General features: G+C 40.8%; 2 protein-coding genes and 1 non-coding gene across 7 annotated transcripts; all 3 read left to right on the top strand.

Moving 5' to 3' along the window:
- Nucleotides 1-5154: 5154 nt before the first annotated feature.
- On the top strand, nt 5155-5236 carry Trnas-gcu. Its single transcript has one exon. It is a non-coding gene; the product is annotated as a tRNA-Ser (tRNA).
- A 372-nt stretch (nt 5237-5608) lies between these two features.
- LOC105391248 lies at nt 5609-14271 on the top strand. Of its 5 annotated transcripts, none has more exons than XM_038112860.2 (13): nt 5609-5743; nt 8291-8539; nt 9085-9262; nt 9670-9836; nt 10088-10380; nt 10614-10873; nt 11094-11289; nt 11481-11747; nt 12085-12279; nt 12549-12704; nt 12998-13226; nt 13544-13740; nt 14075-14271. In XM_038112860.2, coding segments are annotated over exons 1-13 (2526 nt in total). In that variant the 5' UTR covers nt 5609-5741; the 3' UTR covers nt 14212-14271. The 5 variants fall into 5 exon arrangements, with proteins under 5 accessions (XP_037968788.2, XP_037968789.2, XP_037968790.2 ...); XM_038112861.2 differs by having other exon boundaries at nt 5639-5847; XM_038112862.2 differs by having other exon boundaries at nt 5639-5847; nt 8269-8539.
- Nucleotides 14272-16115: 1844 nt separating this feature from the next.
- Nucleotides 16116-16858, top strand: LOC125491390. The gene is made up of 2 exons (XM_048633217.1): nt 16116-16469; nt 16672-16858. Exons 1-2 carry the CDS (start codon nt 16222-16224, stop codon nt 16856-16858), a joined length of 435 nt encoding a protein of 144 aa, XP_048489174.1. The 5' UTR covers nt 16116-16221.
- The last annotated feature ends 13 nt before the right edge of the window (nt 16859-16871 follow it).

The raw sequence follows: 16871 nt of genomic DNA, 5'->3' as shown, positions 1-16871 counted from the left end.
GCCCCTGAACGCGTTATTAAAACATCTTAATTTATACTTTGGCCTTATTTTTGATTACTCAATAGCGTGACGCGGGTTTAGGGTAGTGGGTTATTGCCGCGCTCGTACTGTTCGACATTAGTTGTTTATGGTTCTTGATACGGCTGTAATAATAATATAGGAAACTAACATTACTTTGTGGTCGAAAGTACACGTTAGTGCGTGTTACACGCAATGTGGAGAAGTAGCTATGTAAGTACAGCCAGCGCTGAAGTAGTTTTTGACTGAAAGCTGAATTTTGCTGAGTCCATTGTAGACTGACACATTACTTTAGTTTCAATAGACTGTAAAAAAAAGAATGTGCATATTGATGGATAGCAATATTGAAATTTTCTTTTTACCTTTAGGTATATAACAGCGATTCCAGAATTCTTTAAGCTCTGCCTACCTCAGTTCTGTAACTACCTCAATAAAAGAATCTCGGAAAGTCTCGTGAAGAGATCATAGAAATAACGAATACTTAGACAAGACACTCATTGTACTGTATGTACGTAATCAGTAAGTCGCGACGAAGCACTCCGTGCAGTCCTGAGTATATCTACCGTAATAATACGTCTGTGGAATAAACATCATATTAAATCAGGATCTCTTTTGTCGAAGCTCGGTGCGCCTCGACTCAGTAAGTGCTCAATTGAGGGCGGCGCAGCGGCGGCGGCTACGGCGGCGGGCGGGCGGCGGGAACCAATATATTTACCTATTACTCTATCTATCTTCTGCAAGTTACCTGAGCACACATGAAAAGTGGTGTTGATAGCAGATTTATATCTTCTTAAAAGGCTTTCTTTTTAATCTTTATTTTAGGATAAGTACCGGTACTTGTATAATATTTTAATTACATTAAGGCCGATTAAGGTTATACCTACGTATTTTCCTAGTAGTTTGTTAATTTACCTTTTGAAATTCCGCCCTATTACCATCTTATACCTTTATTATATTATACTATATGTATACCTACTTTCATTCCCTCCTACGATCAAACAGTGTCGGGTGTCGGGACAACGCTATGATAAATGAGTACCATTACGACTCTTAATTAACTTATGAACCTACATGATAGTGTTATGTATCAATGGAAATAGTTCCTAGAATGTACATAAATACAATATTTACATAGGTTGAATAAAGACCGAAGCTAAGTCCACATTGTAAGGTGAAATGTGTTCACGGCAAAATTTAAGTGTATGAATAAGATTATATTCCCCATTCTTATTTATTAGATGTTGGACATAAACATAAATGACGTCAAACTAGAGATTATGATTCATGATACGCGCTGAGTCTACGAGCCCATGAAACGGGAAAAGGAGGGGAAAATTATACAAATGTGGATCCGAGTTAGGCAAAGTTGTTTTAACGTGGAAGCAATTTCGAATTCGGTACTGTAAATACATAAATGCATTGCCCTGAATAAAATTCAACACCACTTTATTATGGTAAGTTATATCTAGAGTATAAGTTAGCAACAAAACAAAGAAAAGCTCTGTCTGGAGGATACGTGAGAGCTTTCGTGACAGGGCTTACATACAGTGCTTACCAATTTGCCACCATTTCTCGAATTATTAAAATAATTTGTGATGCCACCTAAGAAAATATATACACAACGCACACTAAACCAAAATTACTTAGCGAAATTAAATTTTCCCTCCATGTTGTCTCACCTCAAGGAAAAATATTATAGTGAGATTAAATGTTATTTTATTCTTGGTGCGCAGTAAGAGGATTTATCTTGTGCAAGTGGATAATCCGTCAGCCAGACTGCGCCGTCGACGCTGCTGTGATTTTCAGCCATTCTTATTGCCCCACGGAATTAATAAAGAAAATCGCTTCTTCTAAGGATTATGGTTTGGACTGGCCACTAACGAAACATCTTTTTTTTTCGATAGGTAGGTAGTTTTAACTTAGTTAAAATTCAAACTTTAGCTTTGCAAAAAAAAGTTTTGTGGTTAGTCAATGATAATATATTTTCCGTTGCTCTATAAATTATACAATGAACTTCCTGTTAAAAATATAATTCCCTGTTCTGGGCCACACAGATAAGTACGTATGTATGGTATGTATGGTATGGTAGTACATATATATGTATGGTATATTGCTAAAGCTGTAACATGACTCTTCAGTCGATCTTCAGCTAAAGAAGACCTAGAGATGTGTCCGAGCGGAAAGCTTCAGCCAGTGACGGGATTGAGTTTCAGGATATTAATATAGGTACTATCATATTTGTAAGGATTTTATGTAACTATATTTCACTTTTCAGAGTCGTACAGGGTGTCCTTGGAGGGCTGGTAGGCTAGCTCCAAAGTGACCAGAGCCACTTCTGAGCTGGCCTATAAGTCCTTCAAGGGATGAGGTTGACTTTTGGCCTTTTGGGACTCCCTGTACACATCTTTGATATATAATATTTATTAGTACCTATTGATAAAATTAACTACATACATAGATACAATAATATCTAACTACAATACTTAAGATATAGGTACACTGCTTAACTTCTTAATCAACTTACACAGTCATATAAGTTTAGCTAACGACGACTTAATGAGAAGCCAAATGTAGGTCTAGACGGCTCGGCGCAGATATTAGGCACCATAAGTTAGTGTTTAACTCAGACTCTACATCACATTGCTGCTAGTTTAGTACCTACTTAATAACTAAATTGTAAGATGGATGAGGGCCAACTTATTGGGATTTGGGACGTGCGGTGTAGTTTACTAAAGTTGCCAAAGAAAGTTTTGTGTGGCTACTAATTAGTTATTTATGAATGATATAAATATTATAATCTAATAAACAAAGTTCTAAATAATAGGGTGGTGTTCTTATTTTCTATGCACCAGGTCACATTCGAGTGGGCAACGTTCAGGTACTTACACCCTCATGGAGAATTAAAAGCTCCATAATTAGGTATGTATGTTCCTAAATATTAAAGTAATATAATAAAACCTAAGTACAGTTAATTGACCTGTCCCAAATGAACCCATAATGTTTATAACAACCAATATCCGTATAAATGCAGCTTATATTACTGTCTAGACAGAAAGGAAGAAGGTAGGTCCAATCTACCGGCTAACAAAGAAAATCTGAGTCTCGTGTAAACACTAGACTTGCATAGCCGCAGGCCTAGACGCCTAGACCACGCAGTCTAGCTGCATTCTTGAGCTGGAGGGTGTGGGATTACTGAAATCTAACGTGCAGAATTGTCTTTGGTCCCGGGAAATAAAATGGGGTGTTACAGAATTGATGTATCCGTAGCATTGTATATGTTATACAAGGTTTTAGAAAAGCTTGTTGGAGGCTTGGAATAGAATAAATCTTTATTCAAAGAAAACAACTTATGTTTATTACATACATCCCACAAAACCAAATGTTAATTAATATGGTTTGACTGTGGGTCGCTGGAGGTTATAAATGTTATAATTTTTGTCTTAATTAAGCAATATATAGGTATGTCGACTACTCAATTAGTTTTTCATAATGACGAGCTTTCAGGGATTTCACCTATCACTTACTAGAATCACTATCAATCTTACCTAAGAATTGAAGACGCTCTGTAAATTAAGAAGATTGAGTTCATAAATGCGATCTGTGAGCTGCAAGGCATCTCGAGATCCACAAGTCCCGAGCCATCTCCGCTGCGGAACCGATAACCGCGTCACTTCCGGTCTGCACTGTGCTCGAGCGACGTCACTTCCGCCGCAACCACTCCAGCTAGCTGCAGCTCCATATGAGCGAAAACACTCACATTAGCTATCAGGGAAATTCATCAGTCTTTGAATGTAATGTAAGTAAAATCTTTAATTTTTGGTAGATAATGGATACTTAATGTAAATTGCTTATTTTACTTAGCTAACCTTTAATCTACCTAATGCTATTTTAAATGAAATATATAGGTAGTCTTTAACTAAATGGAAAATGACGAAGTGAAGCTGAGGTTAAAAGTTGTATCTCTCAGTGAATCAGGACATTTTCCACCAACAAGTAAGCAATATGTCTAATACTATGTCGTCTTCTAACCTTTCACAACAGAGATAGGTACGTAATAGGCATATTGTATGAAGCTATGAACGTAATAAACGTTATGAATGGTTTGCCTTTCGCAGACCGGTATCTTTTATTACATTGTATGGCAAATGGGTCCACAAATGAATCTGGGCATGGAATCTTGTCAGACAAACGGACAAGGGTGGCGAATCGGGCGTGTGTCTTTTATGAATGAAGTCTGCCTCTGTACCACGATACCCCAATAGGATCAACTACCGCTGGGATTATAGAAACGTTATCGCTTGGTTCGTCTCAGTTATATGATCCGTCTGTGTACCGATATTTTGAAGAATATCGTGGTAGGAGGGGCGAATACTAGGGTCCTCTCGTGTCGCCTAGCAACCTTTCCCCTCATCCCATCTCTCGCCCTTGTTTGATATGCTGTATCGCTGTATGCAAGAGGTAGGTACTTATATGTTTCTGAGTGGTTGTTGTGTGTATTGTGTTCCGTTTTTTTTCTTAACTTGCATGTAAATTTAATTAAGTGTTGTAAGTTAAAAAGGGATTGGAATTGGTACAAATAAACATTGAATCATTGAACAAAGGAAAGCGGAGGGCCAAAGACGTCGACGTCAACCAAAATTTTCTCGGATCAACATGAATATTCTGATTTCTGAATTAATTTATGAAAATTATCAGCGCCATCTATTGAATTTAGTCATTATTATTTGTATAAGCGCCATCTATTATATAATCATGAAAAATGATAGAACGCTTGTTAGCTTACGTTTTACGTAACAATTGAGGTGAACCCAATCAAGAGGCTATGTAGTATTTACCTAAACCACTAGATGGCGTTAAAAATATTTTTATTAATAAAGAATATTTAAAAACAAATGTATGGTACCATTTTATTTAAAAAAAATGTTTTTTTTTATTTATTCCAACAAAAAAACATATTTATAAAACAAAAACTTATTTTTTTATACATAAATCCTTCTCTATTATAATCCTTCTTCTTCTTTCACTGATAGTGTTTTGTCTTTAATTTTTTTCTCTTTGAGTTTCAGCATTTTACTCAGCGATAAAAGTACTGTTAAATAAACTGTACTAAACACAAATTTGAGCAACACAGTACATGACGAGGTGGCCGAGTGGTTAAGGCGTTGGACTGCTAATCCAATGTGCTCTGCACGCGTGGGTTCGAATCCCATCCTCGTCGATCGTTTTTGTTTCTGAAATCTTAAAAAGTAGTGTTTGCTTACTAGATATTTCATTCATTTTATTTTAGTCGCTGATATTAGCGTTTACCATATGTTATTATTGTTTGTTTCACAATGTTATTTACGTACGTAGACTACGTAGGTTTATTTGTCTTATTTAATGTTCCTATAACTTTTCTCTGAGGTCGAATCCGCTGCAATAATTAGGTACTCATTGAGTACATTAGTACATACTAGACTAATTTCCAGGGAAACAGGTACAGCAACCGAATAATGTTTAATAATCGCAAAAAACTGATATCCCTAGATAAGAGCCTAGAACTGGCGTATGGCGATCGTTCGTTACGAATTTATCTAGACCTCTTTTTCATTATCTTATCTTGTGCTGGATAGTGGCTTTATTTTACACGACTGAGCTGGCAAGGTGTTAGGCGCGCCCAAAAGGTTGATAATAATTTCATTGTGCAAGTAGATTATGGTTTAGTGCTGTCCATACGTTAACTGATGTAAGTGACTGCATGTGAGTGACCCGAGTGGATTTAAAGTGAATCTAGTGAGATACCTATTTATATTCAGCAGAAGTTGATTTTTTTTAAAGACTGTGGACATTGTGAGTAACTACAAGAGTTGTGAGACAGATATAGGTTTATTGACAAAAAACTGAGTCATAAGTAGTCATAACTTTTCATTTTCATTTTCAACTCATATCTTACAAAGTAAGTAAAATAATTAACTAATAAGTAAGGTTACTCCTACTTTATATTTACCCATACTTCTTAACTAAGTTTTGGGAGCCAACCAATCTTGTAGCTAGTTTATGTTTAGACGTCTAATTAAAACGGGTGTCATTTAAACGATCGCCAATTAAATCCGTTTTGAATTTGCTAAATAATAGGTTTGAAGGCAAAATAGTAGATTTGCCAGCAAATTTTTGCCCCCAAACAATTTTAAATCAATTCAACAATTAATCACTTAAAATTGCCGGGATTTATGATCAAGTGGCAAGTTAACATTTATGTATATATTTTAATAGGTATGTCCACATAACTCGATGTTATGTTTAATATTTAAATGAAACAAAAAATTAAGTTTAAATCATGAATATTCTTAATTAAAAACAACATAAACAACCTTCTTCTAATTATAACTTAAACCTTAATCTTCTTCTAATCAAAAGCAATCTTATTGTAATTAAAACTTAAACTTCCTCTTTTCATCATCATCATCATCATCAGCCAATAATCATCCACTGGTGGAGATAGATCCGCTCCCAAGGAGTGCCACAACATTCGGTCCTCTGCCTTCCTCATCCAACCACTATCGGCTATCCGCCTAAGATCGTCAGTCCAGCGGGTAGGAGGGCGTCCCACGCTCCGTTTGCCTGTTCGTGGTCTCGACTCGAGAACTCGTCTATCCCAACGGTTATCGGTTCTTCGGCAGATATGACCAGCCCACTGCCTCTTCAGCTTGCATATTTTGACAGCTAAGTATGTCGGTAACCTTGGTCCTCTGACGGATAATCTCATTTCTGATACGATCCATCAGAGAAACTCCAAGCATAGCTCTCTCCATAGCACCGTCTCCACTAATTTGTAAACTCATGTATTAAATTGCTAACGAATTATAATGTTTTAATAACTGGACCAATCATAATGTAACTACTGCAATGCTGATAAAATATGAATTAAAAAGAAATCGCAACATGCGACCTAGAGTCAATATATTTGCTGGCAAATCTACTATTCTGCGGGCGCAGTTATTATTTGAGGAGCAAAAATAATATTCTGCATACAAAGTTTTTATTTATGTAATGAACTCAAATTTTTTGGCAATCCATCTATTATTTTAGATTTTTGTATTGATATTATTTGCTGATTCATACCAGAGGACACTTTTTATTTATTTGAGGACAAAAATATATTGTTGCGGTTGATCTATTAATTTGCTGATACAAGTTGATGACAAAAATAAACTTTGCTGGCAAGAAATATAGTTCCCAATTAAAACTGCCACTACGTACCTACCTACTTAACTACATAAAGTAAGATTTATTCAGCTGCTTACATACCTTGGTACCTACCTACTATGTACCCTGTTGTTTTAGATTTACTTACCTATGGATAGGGATGAATCATACTTATCATTATCAATTATACTTATTGCTTACTTACCATACTTAATAAATTTGATATAAGTATAAGTACTTACCCCATCAATAGTCATCATTAAAGCCTATGAAATTACAATAAGAAGCTATTAGAATTATATGTACCTACTACCTACTTTCTTTGTGCATATTACTATCTGTGAACTAACTCTGATATCCTACTTTACTCAAATAAATTAAATAAAATTTTACGTTAATTAATTCATTCATAACACATTCCAGTCATGAATGATGATCATGATGATGAAATTTTAAATTTTGCACAAATTCACATTCCAAGTCCTACTATCCCATCGGACTCGGAGTGTCATTGATAAGTACGGATCAGCCACGATCCGATACACAGAACATGATCATCAGAGACATTAACATCTTTTCCTGACGCATAAGTAACAAACGATCCGGTTCTACTACGGTAAAAGTGTAAAAGGATCCCGTACCATATCGATTGTAAAGGCGTACATATTTCTTTGCTTTTCATACTTACCTTAAAAATTCATGTCGATTGACCTTCAATTTAAACAAGTACCTTCCTTCAGGTTTACACAGTGAGCCTTATCATCAACAAATTCAGAACTAGTTTACTGAACCATAACTTAGTAAACACATACGCTATAAATATGAAGCAATGTCCTAATTTCATCTAAGATTAGATTGTATATAGGCAGATTGAAGGTACTTTATGTTGTCTTTATGACTAGTTCCTAACTTCTAAATACTCAGTATCTACTAAGATAGTACAAATAACTGAGTCAATTTGATGAAAACTATATTTTAACCGACTTTGAAAAAAGGAGGAGGTTTTTTTGTCGGTAATTTTTATGTACTTAGGTACCTATGTTCGCCGATATCTTATTTATTTAGGTCACACGTTCCTGCCTTCCAGGAACATTAGTACCATGCATTGGTCGTTAGTGCTTATGGCTATGGCCATAGGCGGTGCGCGGGCGCAGTTGACAGCGCAGAGCAGCGTGGCGCCGGACCTCAGAGAGTGTTATACGAACGCGACCCTCCTGAACCGGAACAACCTGCCTCCCACCACCGTCGCCGTGCTCATCGACATCATCAGGAAGATCGAAGACAGTCCTAATGTGAATGTAGACCTGCGGCAGCTTGCAGTTTCGCTGCTACACACGTGAGTTTGATACAAATGTATAAGTTTATGACTTTAACGATAGTGGTGTCGGAATATAATAATAAGACCCTATAAGTATAATATTTTATTGATTTTCTGAGTCATTAAAACCTGTTGATAGCTACGTATTGATAGTAGGTATTCACTGAATCAAGCCGGAAATAGACATTACAACTACTACACTTACTATGATTCACTCGCTAAGCGTGGATTATGTCGATACTTACAACTAAAAAAAGTTTGAGTAGTTACACCAAAGATTTTTTGACCAGAGGTTTTGCCAACCAGTCACTTTTAACACTAGAGGCTTCGATTATACATTATATTTATATGATCGAAGACTAGAGGCATCAATCCGAACCAACCGTGGCTATAGAGCCATAGAGTCTATAGAGATTTCCCCACGAGCTACCGTCAAGAGGGCAAGAGTCATATAAAGTCTATTGAGCTAGTTTGTCCACAGCTACCGTCAAGACGACAAGAGCCCAGGAGTTGTATTTTACTTGTCTAAGCAAGAGCCATTTAGAGTCACAATTTCCCCCCAGCTACCGGCAAGACGGCATCGAGTTCCACCAGCCCGACACGAGCCTGCCCTCGTCGGCCAACGTGCTCCCGTACGCGCCCACCTTCCACTCCTTCCACCGCCACCGGCTGCTGCTGGCGCGGCTCATCCCCAACAACCTGCCTGTGTTTGCCAATGACACTATACCGGCGGTGCTGAAGGTTCGTTCATTCATATTTTCGCATTGCATTTTTTAGTATAAGTAAACTTGTTTCTACGTAAAAAAAAACCTCGTGGATTTCATAGAAATCCACCCGGGCGGTCAATCTGAACAAATCTACGACTTATAAATGGTTATAAGTCGTAGATTTGTTCAGATTGACCGCCCGGGTTCCCCCTTTTGGTCTAGTATACCACCATGCATGTATGTATGTCAACCATTATAATGATCTCAGAAACCTTCCTGAAATATTTTTGTATCCGACCCAAATACCTAACCCTAGCAACAAGCAGTTACGAAAATCGAGGTTGCGATCGGCGTGGATGCTGCTGCGGCAACCGTCTCAAATGTGGGCAAAATCATACTTTTATCTTTTGTTGTTTTACATCCTATTGTCGTGTGTTCCAGTGCGCGCTGCACAATATGCTGTCGACGACGGTGGACGCGCGCGTGCGCAGCGACGAGGCGGCGTGCAACCAGCTGTCGCAGTACCGCGCGCAGAGGGTGCCCCGCGCCCTGAGGGCGTCCCGCGCCCGCGTGGACGGAGACGTCGAGATACTGGACAAGTCTGCACTGTATGTACTATTAGATAATAATGAGCTAAGAAGATGTACTGCTAGATATCCTCTCCCCAAGAACACCGCAACTACGAAACTCTGTCCTAGTTCGTTGAGGTGACCTCAGTCATCGGTTGATTAATCTACAACCAATGATATAAAAGTTACTAAAATCGTCTGATGGTGACAAACAATTAAGAACTGTGTACATTAAGTAATTAATTAAGCAGGACCTATGATATTCACATAATAAAAACTCTCGCCAACAGAGAATCAGCAAACCGCAACGGCCACATGCGCCAATACAACCCGAACGACGACGTGGAATACGCTCAAGTTTACGGAGCCAAGTCCGAGCGCCAAGTCCTGGGAGAGAGCACGTGCCCGGTGCTGGGCGGCGTGGTGCACTCGGCGTGGGGCGCCCTGTCCGCCGGCGCCGTCATCGCGGGGGTCGCGGCTGGTGCTGAGAGCCAGCAGGTGCCCATCTCCGAGCTCAGCCGGAGCGCGCTCACTGATTATAGCAACATGCTCGTCACCAGCATCTTTCCCGCCACTTTGTCAGGTATGGAGGGAATTATTTATAGCAATTGTAATGAGAATAAGTTTCGGATAAGCAATTCCAACATAACATTCCTCTATCATGCCCTGAAATAGGTCAAACAGTCTAAGGACCTTCATCAAAGGAATCATCAGTCTGGTGCAAAGAATTCTGACTCTCAGGTAGGTTGTCTTGTCACTAATCTAACAAGAAGCGCAGCACAAGGCCAACAACTAACTAGCAACATACACCCGCAGGTGACCTCGCGGAGGCGGCCCTCATCCAGGGCACGGAGCGCGGCAGCAGCGTGATCTCCATCGGCGCGGGCGGCGGCTGGAACAGCAGCCAGGCGCGCCGGCACTTCCTGCTTCAGACTCGGCTCAACCTCGAGATGACCGACCCGGAGGTGCGAGGAGACATCGACGGCTTCGTGCTCGGCTCCATGTTGCCAAGGACGCTCAGCACGTATGGCTCGCTGAAGCTTTCGCAGCTGCTGGACATGTATTACACTGCTAAGGTAAGAGTATCCGATAGAGGGGTGTCCTATTTTACATGTGTATATCTCTGCTTATGTGTCTCTATCTGTAGCCATATCAGAAGATGAATAAAAATACTTTTTTTAACTGTATCAAATCAAGGTTTAACTATAAGCACTAAGCAGCCGGTTCCACTACCATATCCCACTATTTCATCCACCAATAATTTACCATCCCATAATCTCCCCTCCACCCCACCAGAACGGAGTGTTCGACGTGAACATCCGAGCCTGCAACCGCAAGTTGACGGGCGCAGCCACCAACATCCAGGAGTTGCAGCGGCAGACGCTGGCGTTCGCGGCCGCGCTGGACTCCAACATGCCGCTGCGGGGCACCATCACCGGCGGGCTCGAGAGCCTCGTCGACAACGCCGTCACCAACTACAGGACGCATGTCGGTGAGTGTATATTACAACCACTATCCCAAACATCTGGAAGAACGTCCTAGCCATGGGGTTCTAATGGCTATGGTCCAGTGGGCTCGGGTGTGAGCGTCGTTAACAGCCACAGGATGCATCTCGATATTGCAAAATATTTTAACGCACTTCCACCTCCTGATTGTTTAATGACAGTCTTTCTTTTCTTACAGACAACATGGCCGACGTCAACTGTGTAACTACAGAGCTAACAGCTGCGACAATGAGATCTAAGACAAACCTATACATAGTGTTGGACTCGGCCTGGCAGTACGAGACCATATACCCTGCAATTTCGTACATTTTGGACACCATAGAAGTTGGTAAATTCGGCTCCAGCGCAACGTTACTGAGCGCCTTCGACGGAAGCGTCGTCATCAACAAGACATTCTCCATAGCCGACTTCCATTCACACTACACCTTATCGAGGCATCAATCATGTAAGATATAACTTTATATTTAACATTCCGTAGTTATTAGCTATTTTCGTGTTCGTGACTGAGGTCACAATAAAAGGGCCAACAGAAAACCAGCGCTGTGGATTTATTGTCCACAGCAAATGCTGAGCTGGTGCCATTTTGACGCTCTGGAGAGCAACCTTTGTTTGTTTCGTTTTACTGTGTTTGTTTTGTATTTTATTATTTTCTGTATTTTTGTTGTTGTTTTGTATCATTTCTGTTTTTGTTCTTGTCAGTGTAACAAATAAATGTTTTCTTTCTTTCGTTCTTTCTTTCTATTTTTAGCAGGCTAACTAATATTCTTTATTCACCACAACAGTGCTTCTCGGAGTAAACCTACTGAATACATTCACAAACGTGCGTACCCTCATGGCGAATGAGTTGGAGGAGGAGAAGCGGCTGAACTACGTGGGGGGCAACTCCAGCGTGCTGCTGTTCCTGCTCAACTCCGGGAACCTGCAGAACAACGACCAGGTGCTGGAGCAGGCCAGGAAACTCAACGAGACTGTTCCCGGTAAGATAACTCTACTACCAGCTTTTTTTATAAAGTTTGATGAAATCAGATTTTTGTGCGTCAATTTAGGTACTTACCTCTATGATTACCCAGTATAAGTTTGGTATAAGTAGGTATTATTGTCACTGTGCAAACTTCAAACTATCTCCACATAAGAGGTCAGACCATACCATTAGGCGTTGCAACGAAAGATTGATGAACTTTTACATAGGTATAAATACTATAATCAAAGATAAATACTGACAACGTTCTTTACAATTCCCTTGCAGATCTGCGAGTGCTGTTTGCGACTTCCACTAATCAAATGGATGTGTTGTGGAACCTGGTGCGCGACATGCACAACGATGTGCAGACCATCCAGCTGCAGTCCAACGGGATGAATGTGGAGACTTCACTAGCAAGAGTCATGGACAGGATCAACCAAGGTAATATTGATGTTTCAGCTTCAGCGTGAATAAAGTACCTGAATCTTTTTTTTATGAAAAGCACTATCGATTCAGCCAATAACCCTTCACTGCTGCATTCTATTGTATTATTTGCGTGCATATTAGTGCCTGCCTACACTCAAATGGAACTTTGTGCATAATGCATATCCACTTAACGTCTATAAACTGCCTACTCCTTTATAAAGCTGTAAGGTTTACAAAAACATTATAATCTGAAATTAGACTACCATATTCAGATACTACCTTCACCATAACATTATAAATACTTCCAGCGGGAAGGCGTATAGTGAACCCTGCTTGCGGCTCCCAGTGGACCGAGACGGGCCTGTCGGGGTCGCGGCACTTCGTGGACTACATCGAGCCCGGCTACGTCAACTACTACTCCGTTAGCCCCAACTACTTCTTCCAGAACAATGACAACAGGAAAGTGAGGATCGTCCGCACCGGCGGCGGCGCCGGCACTTTCGTCATTTGCCAATCGCGATCCGTTGCGCGGCCAAGGTATATAATCCACTTTATATAACTCCCGTTTCCATTGTTATAATTTACCTATTTCCCTCATAAAGTTTAGTAACACTCCTTCTAGAATATATCAAAAATCAGACACCATAACAGTCCGACAAAATTATGCACTACAAAATATATTATACGATTATATCCGTCATGTTAATTCAGTTCTAGAACAAAATTTAGGTAGTTTCTCACATACACAGCATAAATCCGAATCCCCTCATACTTACCTAATTGACTATTAATTACTTAGACAACGCATAACAAAACACAACAAAACTAACCCAAAATTCCCGTCCAAACCCCAGAATGAACGGCACCGACAGCGTGGACCAGTCAGCAGTCAAGTGCGAGCTGATGCAGGGCGCCGGCGCGAGCGGCAGCTACGAGGTGTCCCTGCGCGGCGCCTGCGACGGACACTGGACCGTGGGCGCCTGCCCCAACTTCTACATCTCCGTGGAGCTGCCGGCACAGAGCAACCCCACGACCACTGCCACTTGCACAGGTAAGCTGACTTTCATAGTATCTAACATGAAATAAAAAAAATTTAAACCCTTTATTTGCAACGGAGATGCATTAGATTAGATGCATACGTTTCAAAATAGTAATTTTGTAGGGAAACTAATACAAAGTGCGGTAAGCTACGACAACGAACAAGCGCCGCCAAATGAAAAAGAAACATAAACTCTGTTTTAAAGTACCTACTTTTCTCCAAACTTCTAAAGCCATCACCCTCGTCAAGCTAATTCAATTTCATCGCGCAAAAAGGTTTAGTAATAACTAGGTAGTAATAAAGTACAGTACAATACCTAACAAATCTGTTTTTATTGCATTTACAGAAGCCGGTTGCCGGTTCCCATACAACAGCAGGTACCAGGTGGAGATCGAAGAGTTTGGCTGCTACAGCGGCGCCAGCACTGCTGGAGCCACGCTCATGCTGCTGCTCACTTCATTAGCTCTCCTGTTGATGAGATAGATTAAAAATAGCAGACGAATCTTAGAATCACTCCAGAAGGCTTATTTATGTAGAGCCACATCATAATAAACTTTGTGTTATGTATGACAGTCGAGAACCATTTATTGTGAATAGAGTTTTTCAACTGAAGGTCTTCTGGAGTATCCTTTGTTCTATGTATAAGGTAGATACGTATCCAGTTGAATTTTATGTAAATTGCTAGATTCAATACACTCTCTTATAATTTAATGATTTTATTGAAATTATTACAATCCACCGTTTCAACTTAGATTTAGGATTATATGACACGTTATTTAGGAAATACTTACCTAATTCTAAGAAATCAATTTTAGGCATAAGTATTTGTATAGTGATAGTACCTATATAATAAATTAATCAAATGTATTTTCTTACATAAATGTAACTTAACTACAGTATACAGGGAATACTGAGTCAGAGTAATAAAATGATGATGCCAATTTTAAAATATTTTTTTATGTAAAATATACAGTAAACCTACAACTCTGGTGTTTCTTTCCAATATTATGTACAAGTGCAATAACTAGTCTAGTTCTACATTATCAGTACTTAGGTACTCTTTTCCTGAAAGTTTATGAAATCGCGGACTTAAAAACTACGTGAAGATATTCCCCCATTGGTACCTATCGCTATACTTGGCCTCCACCACGTCGTCGCTGGTACATTGGAATATTGTATTAAATTTGACATAGACCTCATCCGAGCAACCCAGCTCCGGTTCAGGGTCCCACAGGGGCTACTCTTCCACCCCTTCAGCTGACTTCCACCACGGGATGCTAGATTTATAGACACGATACCCGTTTTCTAAACTACGTATTGTTTTATAGTGCCTGTAATTCCCGACGACTTGGTCATAAACTACAGGCACTATACCTTCAGTCAGACGGCAGTCTGACATCAGGGATCCATGGAGCAGTGGATCTAGCCGCTGCAGCGTATAGCCACAGTACTCACAAGGAGAGTCGCCTCGGGGTGGTGAGACCCCTCCCTGATGTCCTGACAGGTGTCGGAGCTGTTGATGGCTCGCTCACTTCCCGTACTCCATCCGGAGCACTCGTGTTTGGGATCCGCACTAGGGACAATGGAGAAGCCATTTGCCAGATCTCCACTCTGGTACCGGAGCTGTAATGCGCGCTCACCTCCCGACATGCAGACCTACATGTCTACCCATGGAGCCTACTCAGCTGGGTCGGCCGGCGCACGCTATCCGTCACGCACTACTTGATATCCAGTCAAGCACCGGAGATGTCAGTCCTAGGACCAACTATAAGGGAAACTCACCTGCCCCGTGACTCTTTCGCATCAACGGCCCTCGTCCTAAACCGCTACTTGAGCCACTAGCTGCGCACGGGGGAGACGCCCGGTGACAAGCTTACCGGGCAGACGAACGTTGTCCCCTCCTGTAGCTAACCACATGCCACTCCATACCCAAGTCCGGATCCACTAGCAAGCTAGTGGAGGGCTCGAGATCCGGACGCCCGTAGTACCCTGGTCCAAACAGCCGGACTCGTAATTCCGGCTGCGCAACCCCGCACACCTCGGGTCCTGGTGGCGGGTGTAGATTTATAGACAGTGGAAGGTATGTTCTCTGCTTAAGTGCAACCTGAACTATGATCCGACTAAGGGCAAGGCCCCATTTGTGTGTTGCATCCTTACAGCGACCGAAGCGACGTCGCGTCGCAGCCATCATACATTTTGGTGACGGTTGGACGATCGTTCCTTTATGACAACGAGACGCAACACTTTACAACGCACCAATGGGGCCTTACACGTAGTTTCACACTTAGAGTAAAATTTAGATTACCTACATTGTTGAATGGCCCTCATCCTTTTATCTACTGGCCCCACCCAAATAGATAAGATTGTTAGAACTAATACTACTGAGTGTTGATGCAATCAGTCCTGCAGCGATAACATTCAGTTGTGGTGAAAATTAGCTCATAATAGGACGATAATATTTACCTAAGTATAACAAATGAATACAATACAACAATGTCAGTATTTATATATTTATTTAGTGTTTTATTAGTAAACGTGCCACTGCCATGTTTAGCTCAAACTAACGCTAAGTCCGTGCTAGCTCCGCTCCTAAAAGACTGCTACAGTGATCCATGGCTGGTCAATAGAAACCACCTCCCTCCCATGACGCTGTCTGTGCTTCTCGATATCGTAAGGACGATTGAGGACCACCCTGGAACCATAGGCGATATGCGACAGATATCTACAGGGATCGTTCACTTGTAAGTATGAAGCATTAAAATGACATGAGAGAGTTTTCCGCAAAGCCTAGTTAACATAAAGACTACCTATATGTATTAACAGCTATTTTTTGATGAGCGGTCTACTCTTCGAGCCCTAAGTAGTAATACTTTAGGACCTGATGATGATGAATTTATGCTCTCTTCTCTTTCCCATCTCACAATAGACATCTAATCATTCCAGGTTTCGCCAAGACGGCATAGTGTACGCTCCCCTAGCGGCCAGCACTCAGAACATCGTGCCCTACAGCCCCACTGGCTTTCCCGCTTACAAGAACCGGCTGCTGCTCACGAAGCTCATACCGAACAATCAGTTCAACCTGCACAATGACAACATTTCTCCGGAACAGAAGGTAAATAGGGTTTTTTGATAAAGTTACCTAG

This window comes from Plutella xylostella, chromosome 5 (genome assembly GCF_932276165.1).
Source record: "Plutella xylostella chromosome 5, ilPluXylo3.1, whole genome shotgun sequence".
NCBI classification, from domain to species: domain Eukaryota; kingdom Metazoa; phylum Arthropoda; class Insecta; order Lepidoptera; family Plutellidae; genus Plutella; species Plutella xylostella.
Note: the sequence above shows the minus strand (reverse complement) of the source record. Positions and strands in the feature narration are given on the sequence as shown.

Excerpts from the sequence above, each read along its gene's own strand:
- LOC105391248 (XM_038112860.2), top strand. Across the intron at positions 8,540-9,084 it reads GCAGTTTCGCTGCTACACAC|CTACCGGCAAGACGGCATCG; the intron begins GTGAGTTTGATA and ends ATTTCCCCCCAG. Across the intron at positions 9,837-10,087 it reads ATACTGGACAAGTCTGCACT|AGAATCAGCAAACCGCAACG; the intron begins GTATGTACTATT and ends TCTCGCCAACAG.
- LOC125491390 (XM_048633217.1), top strand. The coding sequence starts at position 16,222 with ATGTCAGTATTTATATATTTATTTAGTGTTTTATTAGTAAACGTGCCA. Across the intron at positions 16,470-16,671 it reads TCTACAGGGATCGTTCACTT|GTTTCGCCAAGACGGCATAG; the intron begins GTAAGTATGAAG and ends TAATCATTCCAG.